We start from the raw sequence: 12,294 nt of genomic DNA, 5'->3' as shown, positions 1-12,294 counted from the left end.
ACTATTAGACATGCTTATTATGGTTTGGTAATATGTTATAACTGTTTATGAGCATGTTTAAGTTTTCTTGTTGAGCCTTGGCTCATGGGTGCTATGTGGTGGAGGTAAAGGGAAAAGAAAGTTGGACCATCCTTGAGTTGGAGAGCTTAGGTGACGATGTGTACATATGTGGCTGCTCGACCACCACGGCCGAGGGTTTAAAGAGGAACTAGAGTCAAACCCTATTTTGCCGCTTAGGTCGGCAGGTTGTAACTCTTTTATTGTAATTAACCTTTTAAATGTATTTTGGTATCCCATGTATAGAGTAAACGTTTTAGTGAAACATTTGTATCTTTGACCAAATTTTTTAACCCTAAACTGTTAATCACGTTTAGTTACACATTTATGACAAAATGACTCGTTTATCGATTTTAGCACTATTTAAAATACACAGTGTAACTTTCCTTGAGTAGTAGGGCATTACAACACCCTATGGGTCTGACATCTTCAGGTGGATCCACAAGTTTCCAGACAGAATTGGAATACATCGATTCCATTTCTTGGTTCATGGCTTCTTGCCATTTCTCCTTTTCAGGATCATCCATTTCCTCTTTAAAGGTTAATGGATCGTCCTTGTTTGTATCAGAAACAAGGACATGTGCCTCATGTTCGTAGCGAACAGGTTGTCTCACAATCCTCCCACTATGACGTTGCACTGGGGTTTCTTTTTCAGGAATCATGGTTTCCTCGGTTTGTCATTTATCATTTAATGAGGAAGATGATTGTGATGGAATCTTATTAGCTGTGAGTTCCTACAATACTACCTTGCTCCGAGGTTTATAAATATTCATATAGTCATGTTCAAGGAAGGTCGCATTTGTGGGAACAAATACCTTTTGATCCTTGGGACTAGAGAAATAACCACCTCTTGTTTCTAGAGTGTAGCCAACAAAAATGCACATTTCCGACCTTGATTCAAGTTTCCCTGATTTAGGTCTAAGAACATGAGCAAGACATCCCCAAATGTGGAAATAGTGCAAACTAAGTTTGTTTCCATTCCACAGTTCCAGTGGAATTTTGCTAATGGTTTTAGATGAGACTACATTCAAAATGTACGTCGCCGTTTGAAGTGCATATCCCCAGAATGAGAGAGGAAGTGAAGAGTAGAATAACATAGACAGGACCATGTCCAACAAGGTCTTGTTTCTTCTTTCAAAAACACCATTTTACTGTGGCGTTCTTGGTGTTGTGAGTTGGGATAAAATACCATGCTCCAGCAAGAAATCTGTTAATTCTAAATCCAAATATTCTCCACCTCGATCAGATCGAAGTGTCTTTAGAGTCTTACCTAACTGCTTCTTAGCCTCAGCTTTGAATTCTTGAAACAAAATTTCCTAAGTATTAAGTAAGTATGACCATATCTTGAGTAATCGTCAATAAAAGTGACGAAATACTCATATGTACCTCTTGATTATACATTGATTGCACCATAGACATCGCTTGTACAAGCTCCAAAGGTTCTTTGGCTCTATTTCCTTTCGCTGAGAAATGACGTTTAGTCATTTTTCCTTCTAGACAAGATTCACAAACCGGAAGAGTTCCAGCTTTTAGTTCTCTCAAAGGTCCATCTTTTGTTAACTGGTTTATCCTTTCTAAACCTATATGACCAAGTCTAAGATGCCAAAGATATGTGTCATCTTCGTTTAAAACTTTTTGTCTTTTGTTACCTTGCGGTTTTGCTACTTTAAATAATTTTGAATTATTGAGTGTTTGTTCATTTTAATGAAAGCGATAAAGTCTGAATATTCAATTGCATGTCTAAAGAAAATATTCTAAAGTCATTATATGCAATAAAATTTCAAAATAACTAAAAAAAGTGAACTAAACATTGTTCAAACAACAATAAAGTTATCTATTAATAAAACTAAAGAATTTTAAATAAATGGACTTTCTTTAACGCTTTCTTGAACTAGACGCTTTTCCTCTTTTTCTTTTCAACTTTTTGTCTCCATCTACAAGTTCCTCTTGATTGCTCAAGTGTCTGTAAAGAAGAACAACTAACAAAAAATATGATTAGTGGTTTCTAAATCAAATAGTTAGAACTTTATGTATCATAATCCGCTATTAAGCCTAAGGTAAAGGTAAATCATATCTACCTTTTTCGTGATTGTGGTCTTGTCTGTAAATCCTCAAAGGCAGCATCCCACAAATCACTAGCACATTCAATGTGTTCGAATTTTTTTCTTAGCTTTTCTTCCATGGTACTAAGACAGTAAAATCTCGCCATGTGATTTGGTCTCATCCAATCAACATATTTCTCATGTTCCTCTTTACTTGCATCCCATGATGGTACAAGAGGATGTCTCTTCTCATTATAGATATGTTTAAGATTTTTGGCAAGAAAAACGAACAAAGTTGAATTTTCCCATCCATCTTCAGTCATTTTTACTTTCTTTATATGATCATCAATCTTTTGATGCATTACCGGGCACGTTATAGGAAAATAATTGGGTGGCAACATTTTATGACTGAAAATAAAATGCAATAATATTATCATTTGAAACAATATCAATGTTTTGGAAAGTAAACATGATGCATGAATGCAATAATTAAAACACATAAATTAACATTTACTTTTCCACGATAAAACCACCCAACAAATAAGGTGTCGCCTTAGGGTTGGTCAAGTTAAATTCAAATAGCTTATAAGAAAATCTTATCTTTATAATTTAAAACTTAAAATAACTCTTTATTTTCTCTTTTAAATATAAAGTATCGCTGATTTGGTCAAGATGCAATTATTGCTGAAAGGAATTAGAGTCGCGACTTGGTCAATAGAGTCGCCAAAAACTTGATCGGTAAAATATGCACGCAAGTGTACGTGGTCATGTCAAGTAATAAATTCCGGAAGAACAAATATCGTCCCATAGAGACTATTAACCAATTACCAATAATCGCTCCTTACTTTCTATTTGGCAAGTACAATTAAGATGGATAGATCTAACTATAAACACAATTTCAATAACTAAAAACAAAATAATTAATCAAAGGATAAAAATCAATAATAAAAAGACCTAGGGTACTAATTTCATCAACTTTTCATTCTATTAATTTTATTAATCAGTTCTAAATTCATTTTTTCCTATTCTAATAGCAGGTTAACAAAAATCAATTCCTATTCTTTTTCAAGATATAAGATATCAACCTATATGCAGGTTTTCTACATCTCTGTGATAAACTTAAACTTATAGCAGGCATTAAGCATAAAAACCTAATTGCTACACAAGCCATGCAGGTACTTTCGTCCAATATGTAACCTATGTCTATATAACGATACCATATTCAATTCGCATCTTTCGATTGAATCAAAATCATAAATCAAACAAATATTGATAAGATATTTACTAGCATTAAACAAACATTATATAATAATTTAGAATAAAGAAGAAGAATTAATAGAACATCATAATAACATTAAATAGAAATCTACGTGACTACATGATAACTCTAAGATTTAGAGTTATTTTCACATCTTTAAACTTAATTTTTAAACCAAACAAAAGAGTAATGTGTATAATTTAGTGTGCCTGTGTAGCTAGGGACCTTGTGTTTGCATTGTCATATTTTTGAGTGATTTATGTAGTTTAGTGTATGTGTTAAGCAGGAAAGGAGGCTGGAATAGGTGATCGGGAACTTTGGATCAAGAAGGGGAACAAATCTGGAAATAGCATGTTGCTGTTCTATCAATGCTGTAGCAACCACAACGTAGCAATCAGCAGGGACCAGTGAAGAAACGTGACAAATTCCAGCTGGACTTAATGAAGAATAAGTGACACCTAGGTGGCGAGAATGTTGTACAATGAGTCAGCTGGATGGTGTGGCAAAGGACAAGAGGGCACAATTGACTTTGACTTACTAATTAGAGTAAACCAAGTACCCTAAAGAGGAGGCAGCCGAAAAATAGAAAGGGATGACCCATTATCATTGAAGTATTCTGCATATTTTTGACAGAGAGAAGCAGAAAGAAAGAAGAAGAAGGGAGTACGAAATAGGAGAGAAAAAGAAGGCAGACGCCTAAGGGGGACTAGAGCTCAACACTCAATTCTCTCTAATCTCTATTTCTCTTTAATTTTGTATTATTTTCTCATCTCAATTTCTGTTCAAACTTCATGGAAATATTCTGTACTAGTCTTATGTTTATAATTTCAGCTATGAACTAACACCCTAAAGATTTGGGTGGTTATGAACCCTTATGTATGAACTAAATTTCTAAATGCATGGTTAAGTTGTTTATTTCATAGTTCAATTGAATGTGCTGTAATGATAAGTGAATGTTAATTACTGGCCATTTTTAGCATTTATTAAGTTAGATCTAGCTTGGAAAAGGGAACTCTAGCTGAACCCATTCAATTGATGCAAGAAACTTACCTAGTTTTAGGTGATTTTGAGTAGTGGAATAGGACTATTTTGCTGCCTTGCATAACCTAAAGATTTGGTGCTTGATTGGTTGGTTATAGTCTGTTTTAATACAGGAATGTATTGAGGGGGGTTATAGACAATAGATATTAAGTTTTTGGAAAAACTTACTGGGTTTTGCGAAATCTGTTAACTGTGACATAAATTGCTGACCCATTGCTGAGTCATTGCTGTAGCAACTGGAACGAACCGAGGGGAATTAACCACCCAAATCCATTTTTCTCATATCTGAAATCCACCCAGAATTCTTTCATTTTAATCTCTGATTTTTAGTTTAATTAATTTGCTCATTTACATTTATTTTCAGAATTAATTACATAAATTTTCTCTTGATTTGGTTACTGAATTGTAAATTGTTGGTAGTTGATATTGCATTATTTTTAGTTTAAAAGTCCCTGTGGAGACGAACTTTGATACTGTATCACTGTATTACTTGTTGTCGACTGTGTATACTTGCGCATATTTTAATCGTTAGAAAATTCACAACACTACATTAAACCCTAGATAGAGATGTTTAGTTCATATTAGACATGACTAAAAAACAAAATAATTATTCAGAAACATAAAATTTAAAAGCTTGAAGAAGAAATAGAAATATGAAAGTGCATAATTTTTTTTCTCAAAATCAAATTTAATCTCTAAATTCTTAATTAAAATCTGACCTAACCCTAATTAAAACATAAAATATGAATTTATATGAAAAAACTGAATTATTCTTTTTTTTTCAAGGGCGGGCCGTGACTTGGCCTTTCTTAGGTAGCGGCCCGTGTTGTTTTTAAGGCACTTCAAAATCTGGTTCGATCTTCAGGCGCTGCGACCTTCTAAACCCAGGTCGCAGCCCGCATCTCCATGGACCTCGTGGGTTTTGCCTCTGTTTCTTCTAGCGCCGCGACTCTATTGACCAAGTCGCGACTCTAATTCCTTTCAGTAAACCTCTAGCCTGTAACTATGCTAGAGTCGCGACCCTTAAGCCCATGCCGCAACTCTAATTCTATTTTTTTTTTCCAGATTTTAACCTTTTGACATCCTTCCTTCATTAAGAACTTATTATAATTCATCCTTAGCACCAATTTGAGTCGAACAACCACCAAAAGCTCCATTTTTCTATCATTTTTTCTTCTTTTCACTTTGAGCTCATGATCCAAAGTACCGACCTACAACAAAGACAAACACAAGCATAATCTTGCACAAAACAAACATAAAGACTCAAGATTTCCACAAAAACACATTCTAAAACGACACTTAAATGGAGTTAACAAACTCCCCCAAACTTACTCTTTACTCGCCCTCGAGTAAAGAACACAACAAGAAACAGACTCAACTAAAAACCTAAACAACAAACACACTTGAATCAAGCCGACAACAGTAATTCATGCCTCAAGCTATGATGACCAACACACTTATATAATCTTCAGGAAAATCAACTTAGAATCCATAATTTCAGTCAAAACATTCTTCCAATTCACTTAAGTCCAAACAAAAAGAAAAGCTCTCAAAATCATGATTAATAAATAAAATGTATTTGAATCAATTCATGCTCACCAATTTTTTTTTCATTACAATCAATTAATATTATTATCCCATAAGCTTGCTATACTTACTAATCTCCACTAATGTAGAATGCTCAGAAATCAATAGGACTTTCACAGCTTATAATTGATTGGCTTAGGTAAAGGTAGATGAAAAAAATATCATTTAGGCTCAAATATACCATAAGCACACAAACTGAGCAAACCATTCTTGTATCAACTTGCAAACCCCAAACAAAATCCCAAATTTCCCAAATTTACTTACATTGAGAGAAACTTATAAACTGATTTTTTTTCTTTTTATTTTTTTTCTAATGATACTACACTCCCCCAAACTTATTTCTTTGTATTTTCAATTGGGGTGTAGATTATTTTCAATATACTTTTTTTTTTCTTCCTCTCTCAATTTTTCTTCTTCTATTGACAAATTTTCCAAATATAAACCCCATGACAAACCATCCCCCACTCACTTTTCATATGCTCATGGTATATCAAAGGGAAGAAAAAAATAACAAAGTTTCAAATAAGCTCAAAATAAGTGTCAAACAAAAAGAATAAAATTAGGCTCAAAATTGGGTAACTAAGGATTTAATACATCAAGGTTGGCTTGAAAGGCTCAATCGATTCAAAGAATTCACTAAATCATCTTCCTAAACATGCATCATCTAGGATTTCGTCTAAAATAGCAAGCAAACAAGTTCTAGGATAACAGTGTTTTAATCTTATTTTTATTTTAAAAATTCAGGAAGCATAAATAATATTCAATCACATAAAATTTATTAAAAATCATGATTAAGCTCTCAATTATTTAAGTGGACAATGTAAAAATTGGAAAGAAATATTAAGCCAAGCACAAGGATTTTTATAGCTTCATTCTCATTCAATTTATACAACACATCATTCAATCATATTATCATTGGCTAATCATTGTCAACTTGATTCAACTAACACTCTAAACAACCTAGACAAAACATAACAAACACAACACAACTAACAAATATATACAAAACAATAAATCCCTTCCCCCAAACTTAACCCAAACATTGTCCCAAATGTTTAAATAAAAGCTAACGAAAAGAAACTTACCTAACACCTCAAATTGCTTAAAACGATACGGATTGAAATGGTGAATCAAAAATGGGGAAATAATTTTTTTTTTGTTATCCCATAGTTCATTCTGTCGGAGCCTGAAGTAGCACTGCAACTTAAATTATTCTCATATTTAATAGAAATTAAAAGAAAATAAAAATAAATACTTAAAATACTAAAATTAAAAATGTTCATAATCCAAAACTTAAATAAAACTAATAAAAACAATTGGAATGCCTCCAATAGCGCTGCCGTTAACGTCGTTTAGCCGGACGCTTAACTTTTTCTTCAAACTCAACTCGAATCCAAACCACCCCTCATGTCCTTGAGAGCCATAGTATCATGAGAAGACACTCTTTTCTTGATATTGCATATTTTTTAAACTTTCCACCGCTCATGAAACAATCGAGCTTTCTCACTAAATATCCTTTTCACTTTCCGACGAACTGCTCATTTTCCACCTTTCACCATAGTTTTCTTCTTAATAACTTCCATCTTATCACCCTCATTTTCCACCACATCAACTCTACAACAATTTGGAACCTCCATTGCTGCAAAAACTTTAAATGTTACCCCTTCTTTTTGCACTCGCAACTTCAACTCTCCTTTTTGCACAGCTATTAAGGCCCTACCAGTTGCTAAAAATGCCCTTCCAAGAATAATGGAAATATTTTCATCTTCCTCCATATCAAGAATAATAAAATCTATAGGGAAAATGAATTTGTCCACCTTTACTAGAACATCCTCAATAATACCCCTAGAATGCTTTATAGAGCGATCTGCCATTTGCAAAGACACGGTAGTTGGTCGAGCCTTTCCCAATTTTAACTTTCTAAAAATAGATAGAGGCGTTAAATTTATACTAACCCCCAAATCACATAAAGCTTTGGTTTCTACTGAACCCCCTATAGAGCATGGAATATTGAAACTACCGGGATCTTTAAGCTTGGGAGGTAGCTTCTTTTGAAGTATCGCACTGCAGTCCTCAATAAGTGAAACCATCTCATAATCCTCAAATTCCCTTTTCTTTGATAGGATCTCCTTCATAAATTTAACATAACTTTTCATTTGTTCAAGTGCTTTGGCAAAATAAATGTTGATGTGAAGCTTTCGAAAGACATCTAAAAACTTAGAAAATTGCTTGTCTAATGTCTTCTTTTGAAACCTCTGAGGATATGGAATCTTAATGTGATGCTCTATACTTGTTTTTGGCTCCTTTTTCTCAAAGTTTTCATTAACCTCTTCTATAATTTTACCCTTTTTCTCATCGACCACTTTTGGTAACTGAATAGGCTTCTTACTTGGCTCTTCCAACTTCTTACCACTCCTCAAAGATATTGCATTGCATTGTTCTTTTGGGTTTACCTCAGTGGAGCTTGGTAAATTCCCTTGAGCCCGGTTAGACATTAACTTTTCCAATTGACCAATTTGTATCTCCAAACTCTTTATCGAAGACCTTTTTTCAGTCATAAAGTGGTTCAACATGTCTGACTGTGCTTCTGGTGGGTTCACTTGAGGATGCAGTGGTGGGTGTTGTGGCATTTCTTGACGAGGATCATAATACAGTCGAGGATTTAGCCCATATATGGATTGATGGGGTGGATATTGAGGATGATTTTGTGGGTATGGCGGTTGTGCTCCTTGATTATTTTTCCAAAACAAGTTAGGGTGATTCTGCCACCCTTAGTTGTAGAACATGGAATATGGATTATTGGCTGCCTTTGGCTATTTCCTATGGCTTGAACTTGTTCCATAGGAAAATAATTTAAATCCATTGCAGGAAACTGGTTAGGTGGATGCGCCATTCCACACATTTCACACACGCTTTGTAATTTCATGGCTTGAGTTGTGAGGTTATTCTATTGTAGTTGTTTCGTCAAGGATGCCACTTGAGCTGTAAGCATTGAGATGGCATCTAATTCAGCCATCCCAGCCACCTTCTTTGTATTTTCCCTCTCAGTAGGCCACTGGTAATTGTTCATGGCCATCTCCTCTAGTAGATCATAAGATTCATTGGCACTCTTTCTCATAAACGCTCATCCCGATGCTGCATCTATGATAGTGCGAGTAGTACTGCCTAACCCATTGTAAAAATTATGGACTAACATCCATTTTTCAATCCCTTGATGAGGGAACTTTCTTAATAACTCTTTAAATATTTCTCATGCATCATACAATGATTACCCTTCTGTCTGGTAGAAATTATAAATTTTCCCTCTCAACTTTGTAGCTTTTACTAGGGGGAAAAACTTTGCTAAGAACTTATGAGCTAACTCCTCCCATGTTGTGATAGAATTAGCTTGCAATGAAATTATCCAACTCTTCGCTCGGTCTCGTAGAGAGGATGGAAATAATCTAAGTCTAATCACATCATCACTCACCCCATTCATCTTAAATGTTGCACATAGCTCCAAGAAATTGGCTATATGCAAATTAGGATCTTCCATGGGCAACCCCCCAAACTGAACAGTAGAATGCACCATTTGTAATATTATTGGCTTAATCTCGAAATTATTTGCATCAATTGTGGGGTGTCTGATGCATGAATGCACTCCTGTGATAGTAGGAAGTACATAATCTCTAAGCGTCCTTGCTCCTCGCTCCACTGGAACCTCTGCAATATTTGGACTATTATTAACATTAGCATCATTTTTTGTTGCATTTCCTTGATTCTCAGCCATGGAAAAATCCAGCATTTTCTTTATCTTTCGGTTTTGTCTGCACGTTCTTTCAAGTTCAAGATCTACCAGTATGAGTTCATTTTGTCTACTTCGTCGCATATACCAATAATTCCTAAAACATAATATAACCTCGATCCGAATGAGTACTAAAAGAAAAAAAAACCAAAGTTAAACAAAAAACTATTAATTTTGATATTGGATATTAGTCCCCGACAACGGCACCAAAAACTTGATCGGTAAATATGAACGCAAGTGTACGTGGTCGTGCCAAGTAATAAATTCAGGAAGAACAGATATCGTCCCACAGAGATTATTAACCAATTACCAATAATCGCTCTTTCTTTCTATTTGGCAAGTACAATTAAGATGAATAGATCTAACTATAAACACAATTTCAATAACTAAAAACAAAACAATTAATCAAAGGATAAAAATCAATAATAAAAAGACCTAGGGTATTAACTTCATCAACTTTTCATTCTATTAATTTTATTAATCAGTTCTAAATTTCTTTTTTCCTATTCTAATAGAACGTTAACAAAAATCGATTCCTATTCTTTTTCAAGATATAAGATCTCAACCTATATGCATATTTTCTACATCTTTGTGATAAACTTAAACTTATAGGAGGCATTAAGCATAAAAACCTAATTGCTACACAAGCCATACATGTACTTTTGTCGAATATGCAACCTATGTCTATATAACGATAACATATTCAATTCGCATCTTTCGAATTTTGAATCAAAATAAAATATCAAGCAAATATTGATAAGATATTTACTAGCATTAAACAAACATTATATAATTTAGAATAAAGAAGAAGAATTAATAAAACATCATAATAACATTAAATAGAAATCGAAGAAACTACATTAAACCGTAGATAGAGATGTTTAGTTCATATTAGACATGACTTAAACAACAAAATAATTATTTAGAAACATAAAATTTAAAAGCTTGAAGAAGAAATAGAAATATGAAAGTGCAAAAAAAACTGTCTCAGAATCAAATTTAATCTCTAAATTCTTAATTAAAATCTGACCTAACCCTAATTAAAACATAAAGTATGAATTTATATGAAAAAAAACTGAATTCTTCTTTTTTCAAGGGCGGGCCTCGGCTTGGCCTTTCTTAGTTTGCGACCCATGTCATTTTTAAGGCATTTCAAAGTCTGGTTCGGTCTTCAGGCGCCGCGACCCTCTAAACCCAGATTACAACCCACATCTCCATGGACCTTGTGGGTTTTGCCTCTGTTTCTTCTAGCGCCGCGACTCTATTGACCAAGTTGCAACTCTAATTCCTTTCAATAAACCTTTAGCCTCTGACTATGTTAGATTCGCGGCCTTTATGCCTATGCCGCGACTTTAATTCTATATTTGTTTCCAGATTTTAACCTTTTGACATCCTTCCTTCATCAAAAACTTATTATAATTCATCCTTAGCGCCAATTTGAGTCGAACAACCACTAAAAGCTCCATTTTCCACAATTTTTTCTTCTTTTCACTTTAGCACTTGATCCAAAGTACCGACTTACAACAAAAACAAACACAAGTGTAATCTTGCACAAAACAAACATAAAGACTCAAGATTACCACAAAAACACATTCTAAAATGGAGTTATCAATTATCCAATGCAAAAGCTTAATTACATCTTTGTAAGTGTAACTGTAACGCCCTAAACTCCAGGGACCGTTATGGTGTGCCTTGTAAATAGTGCTAAACTCGATAATCGAGTCATTTGGCCAAAAACGTGTAACTAAGTATGATTAGCGGTTTAAGGATTAAAATTTTTGGTTAAGATATAACGTTTCATTAGAACATGTACTGTATACATTGGGATCCCAAAAATATAATTTAAAGGTCTATTATAAGAAAATATTTACAACTAGCCGATCTAAGCGACAAAATAGGGTTTAACCCTAGTTCCTCTTTCAACCCTCAGCCGTGGCGGTCGAGCAGCCGCATATGTACACATCGCCACCTAAGATCTCCAACTCAAGGATGGTTCAGCTTTCTTTTGCCTTTACCTGCACCATATAGCACCCGTGAGCCGAAGCCTAGCAATAAAACTCAATATGCTCATGAACAGTAATAACATGTCATCGAATCATAAGGCACACGCCTAGCAAATACAGCCCTATTCAAGCAGGCAAATGAGTTCATGTAATGATGGATATACAACATCAACCGATGATCATAATAATCATCCCGGGCTTTAAGCCCCAAATAGAAGAGTGACAGTTGTAATAGTCACTGAGGTAGGTTCTGTTCCCAATAGCCATGTGACGATAGGGTCACCAGGGCTTATAGATAAGTGAACCTTTCACTAGCTTAAACAGGATAGGTGCATGATGATTAGTCACCAACATAACTGTAATGCCCCGAATTCTCCGATATGTTTAACGGCGTGAATAGTAGGCCGGGAGGGCCATACTTGTTTAATTATGTTATTAATTGATAATATGCATGTACATGTTGATTATATTATAATATGATGTGAAATGCTTGCATGTGAGTCCATATTTCTAATTACAGGG

General features: G+C 34.3%; 1 protein-coding gene across 1 annotated transcript; it reads right to left on the bottom strand.

The window, feature by feature from the left end:
- Window positions 1–7,523: 7,523 nt before the first annotated feature.
- LOC133824056 (uncharacterized) lies at window positions 7,524–8,615 on the bottom strand. The gene has a single exon (XM_062256918.1). The coding sequence runs from the start codon at window positions 8,613–8,615 to the stop codon at window positions 7,524–7,526; it is 1,092 nt and encodes a 363-aa protein (XP_062112902.1).
- Window positions 8,616–12,294: the final 3,679 nt, after the last annotated feature.

Source organism: Humulus lupulus, chromosome 3, assembly GCF_963169125.1.
Source record: "Humulus lupulus chromosome 3, drHumLupu1.1, whole genome shotgun sequence".
Lineage (NCBI taxonomy): Eukaryota > Viridiplantae > Streptophyta > Magnoliopsida > Rosales > Cannabaceae > Humulus > Humulus lupulus.
This window is presented reverse-complemented; position numbering and strand designations above follow the sequence as displayed.

Coding starts and splice junctions, on each gene's coding strand:
- LOC133824056 (XM_062256918.1), bottom strand. CDS start 8,615: ATGCCACAACACCCACCACTGCATCCTCAAGTGAACCCACCAGAAGCA.